At 31.9% G+C, this 21,743-nt stretch overlaps 3 protein-coding genes and 1 pseudogene across 3 annotated transcripts; all 4 read left to right on the top strand.

Moving 5' to 3' along the window:
• Positions 1 to 356: 356 nt before the first annotated feature.
• Positions 357 to 2,171, top strand: LOC125421974 (wall-associated receptor kinase-like 10). The gene is made up of 3 exons (XM_048472305.2): positions 357 to 1,451; positions 1,560 to 1,691; positions 1,808 to 2,171. Exons 1-3 carry the CDS (start codon positions 518 to 520, stop codon positions 1,996 to 1,998), a joined length of 1,257 nt encoding a protein of 418 aa, XP_048328262.1. The 5' UTR covers positions 357 to 517; the 3' UTR covers positions 1,999 to 2,171.
• A 7,929-nt stretch (positions 2,172 to 10,100) lies between these two features.
• On the top strand, positions 10,101 to 12,119 carry LOC125421976 (cyclin-D3-2). Its single transcript, XM_048472326.2, has 2 exons — positions 10,101 to 10,497; positions 11,580 to 12,119. Exons 1-2 carry the CDS (start codon positions 10,181 to 10,183, stop codon positions 11,677 to 11,679), a joined length of 417 nt encoding a protein of 138 aa, XP_048328283.1. The 5' UTR covers positions 10,101 to 10,180; the 3' UTR covers positions 11,680 to 12,119.
• LOC125422076 (vacuolar protein-sorting-associated protein 37 homolog 1-like) lies at positions 12,110 to 12,953 on the top strand (annotated as a pseudogene).
• A 4,748-nt stretch (positions 12,954 to 17,701) lies between these two features.
• LOC125422075 (geranyl diphosphate phosphohydrolase) lies at positions 17,702 to 18,338 on the top strand. Its single transcript, XM_060816868.1, has 2 exons — positions 17,702 to 17,859; positions 18,003 to 18,338. Exons 1-2 carry the CDS (start codon positions 17,702 to 17,704, stop codon positions 18,301 to 18,303), a joined length of 459 nt encoding a protein of 152 aa, XP_060672851.1. The 3' UTR covers positions 18,304 to 18,338.
• Positions 18,339 to 21,743: the final 3,405 nt, after the last annotated feature.

Genomic DNA, 21,743 nt, shown 5'->3' with positions numbered 1-21,743 from the left:
TTGTTTGTCTCATGTGGAAGAATTCGATAATTGGCGTAATAGAATATTCGAAACTGTACTAATATTCGTTATGATGTAGTCTAATCTACCAATTGAGTCATAATATTCAAATAATCAATTAATGATAGTGAGCAACAGCTTAGACTGTTTATATTTTCTTTCTTTTTTTCTGTCTCATTCTCTTTTCCCTGCCTAGTCACGCTGACTCGGTAATGCAAAAAATTAAACAGTCAAACAGAGCAGCTGATAGAACATTCTGTATTCTGACTAACAATCCACCTTCAACTTTCCTTAATCAAGATCCAATATAATAAAAAATAAAAATAAAAAACAAACAAACAAGCAAACACATTCAAACAAATATGTACATATAATTGTTTTTTATTTTTTTTATAGTTATTATCGTAGTTAACGGAGTCAATGCAGACAAAAAGAGGATCAAGTCTATTTTATTTTGTTGCTATTGTTATTGTTATTTATTTATTTATTGTGGTGATTATCATAGATAACGGAGTCAATGCAGACAAGAGGATCAAGAAAACAGAGGACCATGGTTGGCAAATTGATAACCCATGTTCTTCTATTCTGTTTTTTCATCATTGTAGCAACAGGAGCACCCACAGCCAAGTCAGGCTGTCAAAAGCAATGCGGAAACGTGAGCATCCCATACCCTTTCGGAATCGGATCCGGCTGTTTCCTCAACGAATGGTTTGAAGTACTTTGCATCAAAGACAACACCATACCACTTTTAAGACACATCAAGCAGGAAGTGATGGAGATTTCCGTCGAAGCTGGCACGATTCTGGTTAGAAACCCCATTACCTTTTGGAACTGCAACAGAGAAACCCGCCAGAGCCCCAACTTGGAAGGTAGCCCTTTTGTGTTCTCACAGAAGAACAGATTCACCGCTGTAGGTTGTGGAGCATTCGGGTTGTTGATTTCGTCGAAATTGTCGACGAATATTGCCGGCTGCATGTCCACTTGCGGTGAGACTGGAAACCACAGCTGTAGTGGGATAAATTGCTGCCAGACAAACATCCCCTTGAATCTAAATTCCTTCAAGACCAGTTTTCATGCCGTTGACGGCGAAAAAGAGAAGGTTTGCAAGTATGCTTTCCTTGTGGATCAAGATTGGTTTATGTCCAATTTTACCGATATTTATTCGTTTAAAGAGATGGTTGATGTGCCTGTGTTGCTTGAATGGGAATTATATTATTCAGTGTTTGATGTATTTGGAACTTCTTTTGAGACTAATAAATTAACTTGGTCAAATCCCAAATGCTATTGGGATAGTGTAAACTCCGAGTATGGATGCTACAGAAATTCGACTTGCTATACATATTATAATGATATTGCCACTTCTTCTTCAGTAATATTCAATCAGTCCAGGGTTGAATGTAGGTGTGGATGGGGATTTGAAGGAAACCCTTATCTTATTGAAGGATGTAAAGGTATGTTAAAGTAAAACTCTACACCATTTGCACATTTAAACTCTCAATATTCTTGAAAATTTTAAATTTCTGAGGTGTCTGAAAATAATTTGTTTGTTTTGCTGGCAGATATTGATGAATGCAAGGAAGATAGCAATAGCTGTACAGAGTACGGTGGAGTTTGTCAAAACGATTTTGGGGGTTACGGATGCTACTATCCATCTCATAATGAACACTCTGTGCTTAATCTCATCCGTATTGGTATTGATCCCGCATGCATGAATCAGTTCTGTTTATGAACAAACAGTTTCAATTTTTTGGAAGTTGTAATATTGTAGTTTGAATTTTATTTCTTTTGGGGTGGTGTTGTTGTGCAGGTATTGGCAGCATCATTGGATTGTTGTTTGTACTTGCTGGCGCGTGGTGGTTATCTAAGAGAATGAAGGAGGGTGGAAGAGTAGCTCGTTTGGATGGGAATAGAGAAATTGAGTTAAAGGGGACTGAAAACTCAAACGAAGCTTCTAATGTTCTAATACCACTAGTAGCATCCCAGCCACAATTACAATGATCAGCAATTTTTATACATATCTAGTGGTGATGTTTAGGTGATTTACAATAGAAATATCATGTGTAATGAATACTATTGAGTATAAGTATTGTAAATTAATGAGAGAATCTTTTGCCAAAAATACATTTAATATCAGAGTAATAGATAGATATGGAGCCAAAAATGTTCAAATATATGACTGTGAGGCAGAGTCCTACTTTGGCTAACACTGAATATATACTGTTGGGATAATGCAAACCAAAGTCCCATATCAGTTTGAAACTCAAAGAGCATGCACCATATAACCTAGTTAGGCTACTCTACACATGATCGATTGGCTTTTGGGTTGAAGCCTCACTTGGATTTGGGGAGGGGGGCTTACTCAAAAAGTGAGCCGCGGTCACACCCTCCTAAAAGTGGTATTAGAGCAACCTTCATGGCAATAAGGGGGAGGTGGGCTTACTTAGAAAGTGAACTGGTTACACTCTCCTGAACGTGGTATTAGAGCAACCTCCATGGCAATATGGACGAAAAAACTTAAGGAGATGCTGCGGTGGAGATATATGCCCAAATGCACGAAAAAGCATTTGTGGGTATGGGGTGTGCCAAATTAGGCTGCAGTGGAGATATGGAGATATCTCTCGGATGAGCAAAAAAGCATTGGCACACATCTTTGAGAAACTCAAAGAGCATGCATACCATATATCCCAAGTAGACTACTTGATTATGAGTTGGAAACTCACTTGGGCCTACACAAATGACAGATTCCAAATGGAAGGTCATGTGATCTTTGGTTAGAATAGGCTTCTCAATCCTTAACCAATTGGTTTTGAATTGGACTCTCACTTGGACCTGGGCAGATGGGCTTAGCTAAAGAGTGGGCCGATTACATTTTCTTGCATTTGCTATATACATAATAGACTAAATCCAACGTTTGATATATATTATGTATTGCATTTTCTAATTCTAATCTTTTAACCTCCAATCATCCCACCAAACAATTTAGATATGTCAACATTCACTCCATACAATATTTTAATTTTCTTTCCTTTTCACAGGGAGCCAATAAAAGAAAGTGAAGAAGAACCACTATGGATGATTAAACTTTATATGGGCTTTATTTATTTATTTTCCTAATTGAACTTTAGTATATATCTTTTGCGCATAACCAAATCATTTTGCAATAAGATAATATGTTAGAGACATTAAATTGTTTATCAATTAACATTTAGATTTTACCATCTTGTATTTATTCATTTAAAGATTCATTTTAAGGCATTTCTAATAGTTCTGTTTATTGAAATCTATATGGTATGGAGATTGAAAAATAATGTTAATTATGTCATAGAAAATCTATTTAATTGACATCTTTTAAAAATTATTTTCCAATTTGTTTTGTTTGGAATAAAATTTATTGATGATGTATAATATTATAAGTGGTGTATTTTTTATCATTAAAATTTATCATTTTTATTATATTTTGCATAATTTGCCGGAGTAGATCAACTAAGTTTTGAAGAAACCAGCCAAGATGAAAAATGGAGGATTGCCATGGACCAAGAAATGGAATCAAGTAAGAAGAATGTAACTTTGGGAGTTAACCGACCTTCCAAAGGATAATAAACCACTTGGTGTGAAGTGGGTATTCAAAACGAACCAGAATTCAAAAGGTGAAATTGAAAAATGTAAGCTAGGCACTGATTTCTCATAAAAGGATACAAGTAAAAATATGGCATTGATTATGAGAAATTTTTGCTCCAGTAACCCGACTTGAAACAATGCATTAAATTTTAGCATTAAAATCAAAAGGATTGGAAACTTTATTGAATGGACGTTAAATTAATATTTTTGAAATGGTTTTCTTAAAGAAAAAGTATATGTCAAATAACCACACGACTATGAGAAGAAAGGTGAAGTTTGTCGACTAAAGGAAGCACTATATGGACTAAAACAAGCCTCGAGAACTTGGTACAGTCATAAGCGCATATGATCATGCTCTTTACACCATAGAAGACAAAGGTGGTAATCTCTTAATAATTGACATTCTAATTTTAACCGTAAAAGGCGCTTTTTCCCTTTAGATGACAGATATGGATTTGCTTCATTACTTTATTGATATTGAGGTTGAATAAAGTGAAAGAGGAGTAGTGATTTCTCAAAGGAAATATGAAGGACATCTGATTCAAAAATTCAATATGAATGAAGCAAAACCATTGACACCCCATGCAGTTTGGATTGAAATTGAGCAAAGATGACGAAGGAAAAGCAGTGAGTAAAACTGGATACAAAAGTCTTATTGGAAGTTTTATGTATTTAATTAGAACTAGGCCAGATCTTATGTTTGCTTTTAATTTGTTAAGCAGGTTTATATCAACGCTGAAAAGAAGTCACTAGGAAGCTAGAAAGAGAGTTTTGCCATATGTGAAGGGAACAACTGATTATGAAATTCATTACAAGAAAAATAAATCAATAAATTTCATTGGTTAAAGTGAGTGTGATTGGGACGAAAGTAAAAGTTATGCAGGTTATGTTTTCAGCCTTGGTTCGAATGTTGCTTCTTGGGCAACAAAAAAACAATATGTTGTTGTACTCTTCTCAAATGAAGCACACTACATATCATTCTCTATTGCTGGATGTCGAGCTCAATGGCTTAGGTGGATAATGAATGAACTCAAGCATCTCATAAGGAAGGAACTGTGTTATTTTGTGACTAAAAAGTCAGCAATTGCACTGTCAAAAAATCCAGTTTTCCATAGGACAAGCAGAAATATTAGGATTCGATATCACTTAATACAAGATATTGTCAAGTAAGGAGAAATAAATTTCAAGCATTGCAAGACCCAAGATCAACTTGCAGATATTTTTACAAAGGCATTGAAATCTATAAGTTTCATCAAGATGAAGGAGAATCTTGAGTTCTACAAAGTCTATCTGAACGGGAAGCGTTGGATTGATAAGCGAGAATAATTCTTTTAAGACAGAATAAATTATTGGATTGATAAGCATGCATTAATGAGATATAAGATTTGTATAAATAAGATTTAGATAAAGATTTGGACTTGGTGATAAGATTAGATCTTGCATTAATTAGATGCTTATCATGATGAATGTATTTATTAGCAATGCATTCTGGATGGCTATATAAGCATCCTAAGTTCTTCATTTGTAATATAGAGAAATGAAATAAAGAAACGATGAAGTGGAGAAATAAATATTGAGCAACATTAGAGTGAAAACAACAAAGAGTATCCTTTCAAGAGAACAATTTTCTTCTCTTGAGTTCTTATTTCTCTATCAAGGTCTATATACAATTTCCACCATTGTTTGGATGGGGATATGCTGAGTGCCATCTTTTCTAAATTTTAATGATATTTTTCCATAAATTATTTTGAAACAGAAAGCTGGCGAGACGATTTTAACATATTTGAGTTTTATATAGGTTTTGATAGTGGTCTTGGAGCATTGATTCTACTTATTGGCTCATGGCTTTTATACAAATTCATAAAAAAATAAGGAAAAAAAAAAAAAAAAAAGAAAAGCAAACAAACGTAGAAAACAGTTCTTCAAACAAAATGGTGATTTATTGTTGCAACAACAATTATCTTTAGGGGAAGTACAATATTTTAAGGGAAATACAATATGATACTAAAACCAAGATGTTCAATTCAAAGGAATTACAGAAATCTACTGACAATTTCAATGGAGACAGAATTCTAGTTCAGGGGTGGCCAAGGCACTGTTTACAAAGAAATGTTGGAAGATAGAAAAATTGTTATCGTGAGGAAGTTTAAAATAGTTGATGAAGAGAAACTCACAGGATTCATTGATAAGGTTATCATTCTTTCCCAAATTAACACGGGAATGTGGTTAAACTGCTAGGATGCTATTTATACGCAATGGTACACTTTCCCGAGCATATACATGACCAAGATGAGGAATTTCTTTTACATGGCTAATGCACTTAACGAATTGCACTAGAAGTTACAGGAGCTAATATGCCATACTTACACTCTGCAGCTTCCTTTCCTATTTACCACCAAGATATTAAGTCATCAAACATACTCTTAGATGAGAAGTTGAGAGCAAAAGTAGCAGAGTTGGTAGTCAATCTGACCAAACACATGTTACTATAATGGTTACATGGTACATTTGGCTACTTGGACCCTGAGTATTTCTAGGGTGCCAATTTACAGAGAAAAGTGACGTTTACAGCTTTGGTATGGTCATTGTTGAGCTCTTGACCATACAGGAACCAATCTGTTTAAAGAGGTTAGAAGAGGGAAGAAGTCTAACAACTTATGTTATAATATGGTCAATTTCTTGCAAAACGATTCTTGAATTTGAACGGAATGTATGGACCTACAATGAAAGAAGATGGAACAGAGTTGGAGGCAATTGAAAAATATCAATCAAAACTTGTTCGAACGAATAGAGAACCGAAAGTTGAATATGTGAGGACTGAAATAACAATGCCCCAGATTAATGTTTCCACATCGATTGATCCAAACCTAAATAGTGACAGTATTTCTTCATCCGTTGATTCATTACCACAAAACTATTATTAGGAGCAAAATATTTCCCAAAATTTGGGTAAATTTCCGTTTCATTCTCCTTTGTATCATTTTTCATATGGTTGCTTTAGTACAAGGTTACAAAAGGAAACTAGAGTTTGCCATCTATTTCTAGCACAAGGCATATATCATCAGGGTATTTAAAAATAAATTTGATATATATTGTTAGACGGCTTTTTATCACCTATAGCTTTTGGAATAAATGTTAATTTAACATAGTTATGGAAGCCCTTGTAATTTTGTGTTCGATCCTTGATATCCCATTTTTATTTGTATTTGTGTTGACTTCTTGTTTGGATTGTTTGATACATGTAAAACCCTATTCAATTCTTTCCTCTTCCGTTAAATTGACAATTCAATTGACAGCAATCAACAAGGCAACTGATATATTTTCTTGAATAAATTGAAATCGGAGAAAAGCTTAGCTCTTAGGTTATATAAGAAAAGGAAAGAATCACTGATTACAAAAAAGAGAATCTGAGAGATAAAAAGTTTTCAGCTGACATGGACCAACATTTCATAATCTCTAACATTACTAATGAATCAGAGTATTAACCAAAAAAAAATGATAAAAAAGGAAGTTTAACTGAATGCTGACAAGGCAAGCTAAAAAATTAAAAAGTTTTTAGCTGACATGGACCAACAGTTCATTATCTCTAACATTACAAATGAATTAGAGTATTAACAAAACAAAAAAAAAAAAAAAAAAAGAAGAAGTAGAGTACTATTTCCTCACTCGATCAAAATAAAATCATAAAATTTGTTATTCGTGTATATATATGGTTCTACAGGCGTGAAATTTTTTTTATTTTTTATTTTACACTATTGAAATTAATATGCAGCCAACACGAAGAGAGATTCGGGTGGATTTGAATTTCAAAGAACTTACAAAAGGGTTTTACCTTCAAGGACTCTGTTTTCAGCATGCGCTTCCTTTGTAATATTTGATCAGATTATATTACTCTTTTTCCATGAGCATATTTACAAAACCAAATAGTTTTAGGAAATTACTTGATATTACTGTTATATAAGAAACCCAAGAAAAAAAGCTGGTCCCAATCCAATAGTAGAATAATAATAATAATAATAATAAAAACTAAGTTTAAAGTTGGTGAATCATGCTTGTTCCACAAAACTTCATGAAGACAAAGTTTCCTACTTGCAGAGGAAGTCATTATATCCACTCTTTTCAATGGCTGACTGACTGAAATTGTTCAATTTTATCTCGATTGGGCATATCATTATAGTTCCCTACAGTCTATCTCAGAACTTTCCTTGCTAAATGAGTAAAGCGACTCTCTTGCGACGGCTGATGTGTTTGATTTGGTGTATTTCTTTTTTCGGTCACTTTTTTTTTTTTTGGGGGGGGGTGTGGAATCCTTTAAATTTGTAGCTTATATATAGATATCTAGCTAACATTTAAAGTAAACAATAAAATAAAATAAAAAATAAAAAACCAATATGCGTAGCCTTAATAATTTCAAAATCCCTAAATAATTTAATTACCTGTATTGATGAATGCAACAAAAATAGCAAATGTCACCTTCTTCTTCTTTTCTTTTTTTTTTTTTTTTTTGTTTTTTGTTTCTGTTTTTTTTTTTGTTTTTTTGTTTTCCTTAAGGGGCAAAAAATGTTTATTTGTAATTAGTATAAAGATGTACTGTTCGTTCACATGTTGAACTCGAAATGGTTCCTGAATTTGCAGCCTAGACGGCCCTCAATTAGGACCTTTTAAAGAAACAGTGTATTTGGGAGTGATTCCTAAAATCCTAATGGCATGTTTCATAGGTAGGAATAGCAGAAGGAGCGGAATAACTATTTAATTGTATTAAATAAATTTAAATGTGGTCAACTTCTATGTGAAGGAATATGTAGTTTTTAGATATTAAATATTTTTCCCTTTTAAAAAATATGTATTCCTTATCAAAATTTAAAAAAATAGTTATTCCTTAGATTTAAATGTAGTAAACTTTTTTGCAATATAAATATGGTAAATATTAAATTGATAACTCTTAAGATTTTTAAATTTTATGTATTATCTATTTAAAATATATAAATAAAAAATATTTTAAAAATAACATAAAAATAATAAAATATATATAATATAAATTAAATTTAAAAATAATAAATCATATATTTGATTAAACATGAAAAAATTTAAATAAAATATGTGGAACATTAACATTAATATAAATATATATTAAAAATTAAATTATCTTTTTTGTGCTAATCCTTAATTTTAATTTATTAACATAATCAAACAACCAAAAAGGGTTAATGATTCATTTCATTTTCTTTATATTTTATTTTTTGGAATAATTATTTCCTATTCCACGAGGAATAATTATACCATATACACAAATATGGCCTAAGAATGTTTCATATACACAAATATGGCCTAAGAATGTTTCATATAAAAGCATTTCCTATAATATTTAACAAAAAATAAAAATAAAAATACTTTTAATTAGTAAGTTTATTTAGTGACATCTAGAAAAAGCATTTTCCATAGAAAGGAAGTGATTCCTTCGTAACGATTTAGATTTCCGAACTAGATAAAATTAGATTGAACTATTAAAAAAAAAAGTCACATTCAATTATAATAAATTAAATTTAAAATATTCTAATTTAATTAGACTGTAAAATGGTAGATCCTAAAATGAACTGACAAAGCCACTAGTGCTGCTAGCATTTGCTTTGGAAACAAAATTTCCGTATATAATATATATATATATATAGATATTTATATATTTGAAATTTCTGTATATATTTTGCATTGTGGACTGTGAAAGCTGAGGGAACTACTTGAATCCTACTCCTAAAAAGGTCATCGACTTTATTTAAAACTGTGCTACCTATAGTGGAGTCTGTGGAGACAGGAGACCTGCCAAATTAAACTATAGCCACCAAACTTTACATCGTGGTTTTTTTTGGTAACCAACTTTACATCGTGCACGTGGTTGATGCGACTTCTTTTAACAAGATTTTTGTTTTCTGAAACCATCTTAGAAAGTAGAATAGATTATATTCATTACTTTTTAGGACTTGCTTTACTATTACGTGACCTTTTGTGTTTTTTTTTAGGTTGGATGTATTGCCATAAATTATGTAATTTGTTATTAAACTTCTAAAACAAATTTACGATGATTAAAAAAATAAAAATAAAAAATAAAAAGAAAGATAGAAGAAACTTGATGAAGGCTTTGATGAAATTTTCTAAAATAAAAAGAAAAATCAAAATTAAGGGGCGAAAATGATATTTACTCTATAACTCTATATTTGAAAGTAAGTCAACTATCGACTAAATGCGGACCTTTTTTCTTTTGTTTTTTTAGTCAAAGACTAATAAAGGCCTATCTAATTATGGAAAGGGGAATTTGGCCCAATATCCCTGTTCAAAGCCTTCTAAGGAAATTTACCTTTTTGGTTTCAATATTTTTTGTTTTGCTCTTTTATTTTTTAATATTCCTAAATTATCTTTTCAAAAGAAAGAATTAATGAAAGGGTATGTGTATTCTATTTTTCCCTTGAACCTGAACAACGACATGAACAGAGTACAAAGAAAAAAGGAAGAGAAAGTGAGACAGAATGGCGAACAGAGCTTGGGAGAGAGATGATTTGTGTAATGAGTAATGCAATTTTTAAAGTCTCTAAACTCAAGAGCGAGGGAAAATGACTTATTCTGGGAAGATCATCAGCTTGACTCTCTAATCCCTAAAGAGGAAGACACCCATGTCTGTTTCAACGATTTGAGCTCAAATGGTGCTTCATTGATGGCTCGGAAAGAATCTGTGGATTGGATTTTGACTGTTAAGGCGCACTATAGGTTTTCTGTTGTGGTCGTTGTTCTTGCCATGAACATCTCCCGTAGAAGCGTTTCTTCATCTTCTTCTTCTTCTTCGAGCTTCGGCCTTTTCTGTAATTCTTCCAACACAAAGAAGCATTTCAGGTGAGTTTTCGTTTCATGAGGAAAAAAAAAAAAAAATAGATAACACTTTCTGCTTGCCTCCCCATTTCTTGTCTTTCTTGCTCTTCTTTTCTCTTTTGTTGTCTGACATTGTGTTTGAACCATGGCCATTTCGGGCTACATTGTCCCCTGGTATCTCTTTAAATATCTGTAATTTCTCATCGATTTCTCACTTGAATTGAGTATTTTTTCAAAAAATTTCAAAAACCCACCATTTTTTTTCAAGGGCATGGAAATAGGAGAAACTGTGATTTATTATTAGCACTTTTTGTATTTTTACAGTCATTCAGGAAATTAGACCCAGAAGATGAGAGCATAGACTTGTATATGTGCAGAAATATTAAGGACAAATACCCTAATTTCAAATTTGAGTATACACTTGATTCAAACAACCAACTATAGAACATTGTCTGGTCATATGCATCTTTTGTCAAGTCATATAAGATCATTTTGTGTAGAAAGGACATGGGGTTATTGGTCATTTTGTGTAGAAATTATGATAATACAACTTTTCGGTAATTATGATAATATAAATTTTTTTGTTAGTCAAACCATCTATTGTATGGCTTGTGGGTGTAATTGCTGTTTTGAATGATAAGACGTGAGGTTCCTCATGCTCATGACTAAATTTTATATTGATTACTCATATGACTTTATGGAACTAGGTTAATTAATCTTTAGACAAGCATGTATTCTATCAAACTGTTCTAATAGTATCATCACCACTTGCTTATTTCCTTCTCTTTCTGTTATGAAGAGAAAACTAATTTCTACTTATACATTTGTTATGTCATTTAATTTTATTTTTCTAAAGCCTACTTGAGAAATAATCTGTTTTACTATTTGTGAAAATATTAGTCATCTTTGTAAAAGTCATAAACTTCATATTTCATTTGATTATTGTAATGTTTTACGCTTTGATATGTTATTTTGCAGTTGGGGTACACATTATTGATTGATATTTATCATTCTCTTGTTTCATTTTGATATGTTATTTTGCAGTTGGGTTAAACATTATTGATAAATATTTATCATTCTCTTGTTTTCGATTGGATATTTTTTAGTGTTGACGAGTTAAGGAAGCTTTTGTTTGACAAGGATGCATACCATCAATTTTTACTTTCGCTCGATCAAGTTAAAATTCAAAATAATATACATACATAAGTTTTTTCTCTTATTTGGGAATCTATCTATAGTACTTAAGTGCATAAAGTGCATGCATCAACCCCTTTTTAAAATGCTTGTTAGTGAATATTGGGTATTGTGCTAATACAATGACTTTTGTGCTTGATTTATATGGTTTATTAATGAGCATGGTGGTTTATGCCTTCCCAATATATAGTAGTTTCGCTATTGTGATACTTGAGTCTATGTTCTGATTATTTTTCCTAGATATTTTTTTGCAACTTGACAATTATCAGCTTAGAGATGAAATTCGCAAAGAAACACTGCAGCTAGCGAGTTATTCTTTTCTTGTTATCTACTAGTTTTTGTTATATCAGTCATGCACAATTGGATTATGCATGGAGAAATCTGCTAGTTCTTTTTTTTTTTTTAATTATATATACATCATTCAAGCACAATTGAATTATGCATGGAGAAACAGATACTGAATTTATTTAAACTCACAGGGGAGAAGTTGGAAAATGAACCACGCATTATGGAGCTCAGAAATCATGTAATATTTATCTTGCTTTCTTTAGGTAGTGTCGAATTTATTGTGTTGATTGTAAAACATTTTCTCCTGTTTGTATGGTCACAGTGCAGAATTATTAGAACAACAGAGTTGGCTGCTACATAGGAGAAGCTATATGAGCTTGAGAGACAAAAGGAAGAAATGTTGAGGTTTGGTTCCCCTGCTTCCCTTCTCCAAAGGCGTCAAGGTATAGAATATGATAATTTATAGTTGGAAATCTACATTGTGTAGTTTCTTTGTGCTCAAGCACATGTTTTATTCTATTGTTTTGTACCTAGTGGCTATGCTTAAACACAAAAGAATTAATGTAGAGAAGCCAAATTTGATAATAAGCTACTTCATCTTAATTACTTTTAACCTTTATTTTACTGGTGTTTGTTTGCAGATGCAATGAACAAGACCGATGAGGAATCTGAAAATCTGCACAAGCAGCTTCTTGATAGGGAGATTGAGCTCGGTCCTTTTGTGCAGATATACAAGAAGCTTCGCACCACTTAAGCAAGCACTCATTCATCTTGTAGCTAAAACAAATTCACTTAGTTGAATTGATGTTATAGAAAGATATATACTTGGAACACACTGAAATCTTACTTGCAGTTTCAATGCATTGGCTAGATAAACATGATTGTCTGTGTATTATTTGGTTAAATATTTTCTCTTTGCTAGTATATCAGTTTTGACAGCACTTGTTCATGTATGTTCAACATTCATCGTGGTATAGTATTATAAAGTTACAATTTTATCGTTTTTTGCCATAATTACATTTACATTTATGATTTTTAACTTGAAAAAACAGACGGATGCAGTCTGTGCTTTTGCGACTTTATCTGAAACCGAAACTAGCCTTTCATTATGATGCACTGCTTCTACTTGTTTGTCTTTGATTGGACAGTAATCTCATATTGGCTAATCTGATTTTGAATCGACAGAAATGTGAGTATAACTTCAATGTAAAAAGCTCAAAGTAGTTTCATGTTTAAGGAATAATACCATTTTAAACAATTACACCATGGATTTGGCCATTGTGTTGTCTCTTAAAATGAAATTTGCTGAGTATGTTATCATTATATATTTTTTTGGCCATTGTGTTATTGGAAAAACGATCGAAAAAAGTGAGAAAATTTAATTACTGACAGACAATCGGTAACTATTGATGGAAACCATCGGTTACCCGATTTACTTGCAGGAAAAATTATTGATAATTTTCATCGGTAATTATCGATACCCCATTGGTAATTTCAATTTGTCCATCTTTTCAAAGCAAATCACCACAATTTACTACAGGGGTTTCGGTAATTGCCGATGATATCTATGGTAATTTTTTTAGCAAGGACAAATTGATTACCGTGGGTTACATCGGTAATTACTGAAGGCCCAACGGTAATAAATTTTTTTTGCCAATTTCAAAACTTTTTCCGAATTTTTGGGGTTTTTTCTCCTTAGGATCATTGAAGAAAGTATATTTTGCATCTTGTTGCATTTAACACACATTAGGGGACTTGTGGGGGCCAAAAAATTGATAAAATGTGATAACCATAGGGGTTTCGGTAATTACTGATGAAACCTACAATAATTTTTCAAGCAAGGACAAATTGATTACCGTAGGTTTCTTCTGTAATTACCGAAGGCCCTAAGGTAATCAATTTTTTGTGCCAATTTGAGAACTTTTTCAGAACTTTTAGGATTTTTTTCTCCTTAAGATCATTGAAGAAAGTATATTTTGCATGTTTTTACATTTAACACACATTAGGGGACTTGTGGGGGCTAAAAAATTGTTAAAATATGATAACCATAGGGGTTTCGGTAATTACCGATGAAACCTACGGTAATTTTTCCAGCAACTACAAATTGATAATCGTAGGTTTCATCGGTAATTATCGAAGGCCCTATGGTAATCAAATTTTTGTGCCCATTTAATAATTTTTTCAGAACTTTTGAGGTTTTTTCTCTTTAGGATCATTGAAGAACGTATATTTTGCATGTTGTTGCATTTAACACACATTAGGGGACTTGTGAGCGCCAAAAAATTGGTAAAATGTGATTACCACAGGGGTTTCGATAATTACCGATGAAATCTACGGTAATTTTTCAAGCAAGGACAAATTGATTACCGTAGGTTGCATCGGTAATTACCGAAGACCATATGATAATAAATATTTTTTGGCAATTTGAGAACTTTTTCAGAATTTTGTGGATTTTTTCTCCTTAGGATCATTAAAGAATATATATTTTGCATGTTGTTGCATTTAACACACATTAGGGGACTTGTGGGGGCCAAAAAATTGGTAAAATGTTATAACCATAGGGGTTTCGGTAATTACCGATGAAAACTACGGTAATTTTTCCAGCAACTACAAATTGATTGTCATAGGTTTCATTGGTAATTACCAAAGGCCCTACGGTAATCAAATTTTTGTGCCCATTTGAGAACTTTTTCAGAACTTTTGGGATTTTTTCTCTTGATGATCATTGAAGAAAGTATATTTTGCATGTTGTTGCATTTAACACACATTAGGGGACTTGTGGGCGCTAAAAAATTGGTAAATTGTAATTACCACAGGGGTTTCGATAATTACCGATGTAACCTACGGTAATATTTCTAGCAAAGACAAATTGATTATCGTAGGTTGCATCGGTAATTACCGAAGACCCTCGGTTATAAATTTTTTGGCAATTTGAGAACTTTTTCCGAACTTTTGGAATTTTTTCTCCTTAGGATCATTGAAGAATGTATATTTTGCATGTTGTTGCATTTAACACACATTAGGGGACTTGTGGAGGCAAAAAAAATTGGTAAAATGTGATTACCAGAGGGGTTTCGGTAATTACCGATGAAATCTATGGTAATTTTCCAGCAAGGACAAATTGATTACTGTAGGTTTCATCGGTAATTACCGAAAGCCCTACAGTAATCAAATCTTTTTGCCAATTTGATAATGTTTTCAGAATTTTTGGTGATTCTATTCACGCTTCTCCGGCCTCCTTGATGCTGATTTTTCAAAAGAAACCTTGGCGAGCAACGTTAGAAACTTAAAAACAACCACAAATCCTAGTACAATCGGAACAAAACCACCATTTGCTAAAGAACCAGATTCTTCCGATCCACCATTCAAGTATTTCTGAAGCAGCAGAGAATAAACAACCACAAGTGAGAAGGTAAAAGCATTCCAATACTCGTAGAAATAAAGGCGGGATTAAAGATGGGCATCGTCAAGCATTAGCCTGAAGATCTGAGCATTGCTTTCTTCGAACTCAAACATGTTGTCTTTAGATTTGGTCCTCTTTCTAAACTAACATTGGTTTTTTATGAGAATCCAGAAGCCAAATCGTAGGAGCCACAAAAAGTTTTCTTATATTAAATCTAAAATAAAGGACATACAAGTCTTTTAAAATTTTTTAAGGATATAATGGATATTAAAAGGCTAAAAAAAATAAAAAGTTGATCGATGAAGGGGTATATATCATTATAGCCCTTCTAAAAGGGACATTGGGCCAAATTCTCCTTATGAAAAGTATGATGTTGGGATTTGGGAGTGGGAGTGGAATCATCATGGCGGACCCAAATGGGCCTAACAGGGCACATTCAACCCCCTCCCCGCTCCACTCTTCCACTTGTGCACCTTTTGAAAATCGAACATTAAAGGGCTTTGATATTCCACTGCTAAATCTTTTTTTTTTTTTTCTTTTTTCAATGATTCGATTCCCTCTATCTTCAATATAACCCAAAAAAAAAAAAAAAAAAAGCTCTGATGAAATTCTCTAAAATAGAAATGCAAACAATATAATATTATACATATATGTGATATTTTCCCTATAAATCTTTCAGAAAGCAAGTTAACAATGGACTAATACATACTTATTGCTAAAATACATATTTATTGGTTTTAGCAAAAAAAAAAAAAAAAAATACTTATTGGTGTTTTTAATCTAAATATGGAATCATAATGATTGGGGAGAGGAAGCGGATTCGAATCATCATGAGGAGACCCCGATAGAAGCGCTTGGTAGCAGAAGCTTGGATCCTTCCCTCTTTGTTCCCAACAACTTTCGTATTGGGCAGTAGAGTAGGATAACTATTAAAAATATTTATATTTACAAATCATTCTCTTTTGTTGGACTTGCATCGGAGATGACGGAAAAATGATCCCCAAAAAAAAAAAAAAAAAAAAAAATTGTTTAATTTTTAATAATTTTTTAAGAAATTAAATTTTTGAAAAACTAACCATAGAAAGATAATATGGTACAATGAATATAAATGATTTTTTTTCCTCGCTTCTGGTTGGTCCTCCACATATAAGAGATATTAGCTTATATAGTGCAGAGACCCAAGCAAAAGTATACACTATAGAGTGTATTAAGGAAACGACCACATGTATATATGGTATTTTTTTTTATTATCAATATTTATTTATTTTTTAACGAATCCTGCCTTTTGTAAACAATTTTTCAAAATATTTTAAAATGAAAACAATCTATTGATTATATTATTTGAAATAATTGCCTAACAAAAATTTTGGTCATAGTATGAAACGATGTTATAAATTATTTCTTGACATATATACGAATAATTTTATTGTTATAATTGGTTCATGTAAATATTTTTTTAAAATTTAATTTGTAATTAGAATTAAATGATCTTCAAAAGAGATTCGTTAGTCGAAAAGACAGTATGTCTATTTATAATATCTAGGATGAAATTAACTCATTAATTAAGCACAAGATTGTCTCCTAATTATTCATCAACAAAAAGGCTGACTCCTAGTTGGCATTAACTAATCGTCACTTGGAGTATGCATATAACAATATATATATATATATATATGACATTTTAAATTTTTTTACTATTTTGTCAATTAAATATATATCAATATGGCAAGTATTAATTGATTCTATTTAATTTTTTTTCTTTTTTTAAACTAAAAAGACCCATGTAAATTAACTCATAGGCTGATTATTAATTTATGGATAATTCTGCATTCATCATATTTATAAATCAAAATTTTAATCATTAATAAATTGTCATTCTTTTATTTAGATTTTATCTTCCATAATAATAAGATATTATTAATTTACATTTAATAATATATAATCATATCATGTATCATATCATTTGATTTTGAATTTTATTGAAGTTTTTTATCCTTATCATGTTATTGTTTAAATTTATATGTTATTCATCAACAAAAGCCTTTAATTTGTAAAATTAAAAAGCCATACTATATATTAATTTATATTTCATCCCAAATATATATATATATATATATATTAATTTAATATACAAACTAACCACATGGGCGGACAAATGTAAGAAAAGACGTACCGCTTTAATTTGACACATGTGATCTCATTGGCATGAAACTTGCCCGTCTTCTTCTCCTTCCAATATGTGTATAAATAGGACTAAACAAGTAGAGACATTACACGGTTGAAAAGGTGGTAAAAAAACAAAACCAAAAAAAAAAAAAAAAAAGGGGGAAGAATTATATAGAAATGGATAACGGGATATCGATGGTGGAGGCTCCGGCACCGAAAGTAGGGGTGGCGGTCTTCTTGCTAAGAGGGAAAACTGTGTTGTTGGGCCGACGACGCTCCACCGGCGTTGGTGACACCAAATTTTCACTCCCTAGTGGCCACCTTGAGTTTGGTTTGTCTCCTCTTTCATACCCTCCAAATTCATTCTCATTAATATGTATATAATATAAATGAATCACATTTACAAGTTCCTAATTTTGGTAACTATTTGGTAAAAAACTTGTATTGAATTTCCAAATTTTGTTTGTGTGATTTCAAGGGAGAGCTTTGAGGAGTGTGCAGCAAGAGAGCTAAAGGAAGAGACCGGTTTGGACATTGAGAAGATAGAGTTTCTCACAGTCACAAACAACCTTTTCCTAAATGAAGTGAAGCCTTCTCATTATGTAGCCATCTTTCTACGTGCATACTCGAGAGATCCTCTTCAAGAGCCTGAAAATCTTGAGCCTACGAAATGTGATGGTTGGGATTGGTATGAATGGGACAACCTCCCAAAGCCACTCTTTTTGCCAGTGCAGAAAATGGTGAAGGATGGTCTTAATCCTTTTCCAAATATTGATTAGAATTCATCACCAAAATATATGTTGCGCTTCTACTACTACCATTAGTATAAATGTGTTGTTTTTGGCATTCCTAAAATGTTGGACTGCAAGGAATTATTGGACTCTATTATATTGGGTTTAATTCTATAATAATGTAAAATAGACTGATCCAATTCAATGTAATTCAACATTCCAAAACTATTTACTAGTTTTTGAATTTGTTTGTTACTAGTTATGATTATAGCATAAAATTTTTTATCATTTTTTGTTGTAATAATTTTTTTCCTATTTAAGTTTGTGATCTCGATATTGACTTGCCCCTTGAATTATATTTAATTCCTTGGATAAAATGAATTACTAATTTAGTAATCTATATTTTATGTTTACGTAAATAGCCATACCCCAACCATATTAAATATTAATTTTAGGTATAACTGATTTTCCTAAAAAATGTTTTTGCATCAGTAATGCTACAAATATTTTCAAATTGTTTACTAAAACTATTTATCAAATGACATTACATAGTAAGTTGTTACTACATAATTGATTGACATATTATATAATCTAAAAAATTAAATATTACTATATCATTCATCATGTTATTTAATAAACAATTTAATGATCACTTTAGTATCATTGTTTTGTAATTAGGCCAATTGCACATGTCGCAAATAATATTAACATTTTTATTATTGTTATTATTTGTAAGAGACAATCTTTGTACTTCCCATAAATCTTCTAACACTAGGATTTTATCTGATGGACTCGTTTTTCGGCCTTGCATGCCCTGTAATGTTTGATAGCCTTCTATTTTTGTTTTCATGCACATAATTAAGAAAACAACTAGTTTCTTTTATTATTACGTATAATTTGGAAATTAAAGGATATTCCTGATTTATGAGAACCCCAACTAAAAATTTTGTCTATCCACAAATAAAAAAATTGTGTTATGGCCAAATTTCGTGGAGCATGTTTGTCGCTCAAAGTCAAAGTAAGTTTTAAATAAAAGTAAAACAAGTTAACTTCATTTTCATGAAGTTCCTTTTCTAGTTTATAAGTCGTTGCATAGAATTTTCCACTTACATGGAAAATCAACATATCCACTATTTTTGAAAGTCCAAGCCCTACGTTTCTGTTGACGTGTGGCAATTTTGCCACTTGATGGTGCATGTCACCGGCTAGCATGCACACCTTGGTATCAAATCCTTTCCTTTTATGAGTTTATATTTTTTTGTATGTTTTTAATTTATGCAAGGTATATTTTGATAATGTTTTGTGCCTAAGTTATGTATGCAAAATTATAGGCAAGATTATGCACAAAAGAGTAGGAATGTTATGCTTGAAATGCCTATGGTGCTGGATTCATAATTTCCAGCAACATAGTTCCACTATTTATCTTATATCTCAGGTTGCAAATGGAGTTTTGGGCTGAAATTTTGAGGGATGTCTACAGACATATATAGAAGACTATGGTTTAAATTTCAGGTCAAAATGACATGGGAAAGTCCATTTTCTATTCCAAACAGATTGCTGTATCTGATGGGCCCAGTATGCAGAGTATGGGCCAGTTTGGAGCTGTTTGGCCCATGATCCAGTTCCAGAACTTTCCTAGATCTTGGAAAAATATTTATTTATGACCAAGGATGCTTCAAACCAAGTTTCATAAGCAGATACAAAGGGGAACTAAGTAGGTGAAGCTAGTTTGGTTGTTTACCCAAACTAGTTAAACAATAGGAACTTAGTTCAAAACCATGTGCCAGTTTTTACTATATTTGGAATAGACATGTTGCAGCTGGTTTTTGACTCTTTTGTGTATGAAAAGTTAGGTGTTGACCATTTTATTTTTAAATTTCAAACACTTTACTCATTTTGTAAGCTCACATGCTTGGCATGTGTGAACTAGTTGTAATTTCAAGCTTATATAGTAAAATGAATGAAATGGCTATACATCCAAGCCTTATTTTCAAAAGCCAACGTGTTCCTCTTCCTCTTATCTCTTCTTCAACACCTTAGAACACTCTAGGAACCCTAAAAACCAGAAAACACCATAACCAAAACCTAAAAACACAACTCACACACAACCATTCCCAAGAGCATCACCAAAAGCTTGCTTGTTGCTAAGACTTCAAGCTAGCTTGCTCTTGGTCATAACCTTCTCACCCCAACAGTTTCCATATTTACTCAACCGGTCATATCCTTAATTAAGGTCCTCTATACTCTAATTCAGAACTTTCTTATCTTAATTGATGTCGCTTCTACTAAAAGATATTGACTAGTAAATCGACTTTTTTTTTTTTTCCCATCAAATTAAGTAGACAGTTGATGTGCCATTGGTACTTGAATTGGAGTTACACTGTTCTAAAGTGTTTAGAACTTCAGTTGAGGACAATATATAAATAGACTATTCAATCAATTAAGGGTCACCCTGTGGAAGTAGTCAAGTGAAAAAAATCATTAGTGTTTTATTCATTGACCCGAGTTCAAAATACAAAATTAATTAATTTCTAATAGGAAATCTAGCTTGACGATTTCATATACTTAAATATCATACATGACAATAATTGAGTTATCTAAAATGTTAAAGTAATTAAGAAGTTTAACGTTAAAAATAGTAATTTATTTTTAATAGGTTATGGAATAAATTTTATTGAGCTAAGCAACCAAAAATAGAAAAAAATAAAAAATATTATATTATCTAAAATTGTCTAATATTAAAAGAATTGGTAAAAAATTAATATTTTTTGGTAAGAATAAAAGTTTAGTATTTTTTTGTGAATAATAAAAGTTTAATATTGAGAAAAATAATAATAACATCAGAATGATTTTTTTTTTTTTTGGGTTATGTATTATTTCCAACTGAAAAGGAAAATGACTTTTTTACCAAAAGAACAAAAATAAAAAACAAAGCAAGAGGGCAAAAATCAAAAGGACAAAAGCAGACAACGGTTGTCATAAATAAAATAGGATACCTACCGGACACACATCCCCCGTCCTCCCAAGGCACTCCCAAACGAGACTGTGTATGCCGCTAAAAATTGTAGGGCCCAGCATAATAATGGTGCGCTTGTTTTTGCTCGTTTTGAAAACAAATACAGCAACATTTACCAAAGGATTATTGCGTGGCACCAAAAGCATTTTTTTTTTTTTATCATTTATAATAATTTTATTGATTTACAGTATTTTGAATTTATGATCTTTTACTTATAATAGATGAGAATAATTTATTAACTAATTCAAACTTATTCAATGCACCATACTCAGGTTGAGTGTAACACCCCGTCCCAGATCGCACCGGAATCCGTGCACGTTGACCAAGGTTGACCGTTGACCGAGCAGGTCAAAAGTTGACTTTTTGCTCCAGTTGGAATTTCGAGTTGACCAGGGTACCGTGGCGAAGCGCACGATGCCCCGAGTTCGTAGACTGGTAGAACGTCGAAAACGGAGCTACGGTTTGAAAGTTA

The sequence above is a fragment of the Ziziphus jujuba genome, chromosome 4, assembly GCF_031755915.1.
Source record: "Ziziphus jujuba cultivar Dongzao chromosome 4, ASM3175591v1".
In the NCBI taxonomy this organism is placed as follows: domain Eukaryota; kingdom Viridiplantae; phylum Streptophyta; class Magnoliopsida; order Rosales; family Rhamnaceae; genus Ziziphus; species Ziziphus jujuba.
The sequence above is the reverse complement of the archived record's forward strand: the minus strand, read 5'-3'. Positions and strand labels throughout refer to the sequence as shown.

Coding starts and splice junctions, on each gene's coding strand:
- LOC125421976 (XM_048472326.2), top strand. CDS start 10,181: ATGCAATTTTTAAAGTCTCTAAACTCAAGAGCGAGGGAAAATGACTTA. Junction 10,498..11,579: donor AACACAAAGAAGCATTTCAG/GTGAGTTTTCGT, acceptor GATATTTTTTAG/TGTTGACGAGTTAAGGAAGC.
- LOC125422075 (XM_060816868.1), top strand. CDS start 17,702: ATGGATAACGGGATATCGATGGTGGAGGCTCCGGCACCGAAAGTAGGG. Junction 17,860..18,002: donor GGCCACCTTGAGTTTGGTTT/GTCTCCTCTTTC, acceptor TGTGATTTCAAG/GGAGAGCTTTGAGGAGTGTG.
- LOC125421974 (XM_048472305.2), top strand. CDS start 518: ATGCAGACAAGAGGATCAAGAAAACAGAGGACCATGGTTGGCAAATTG. Junction 1,452..1,559: donor TCTTATTGAAGGATGTAAAG/GTATGTTAAAGT, acceptor TTTTGCTGGCAG/ATATTGATGAATGCAAGGAA. Junction 1,692..1,807: donor GCTTAATCTCATCCGTATTG/GTATTGATCCCG, acceptor GTTGTTGTGCAG/GTATTGGCAGCATCATTGGA.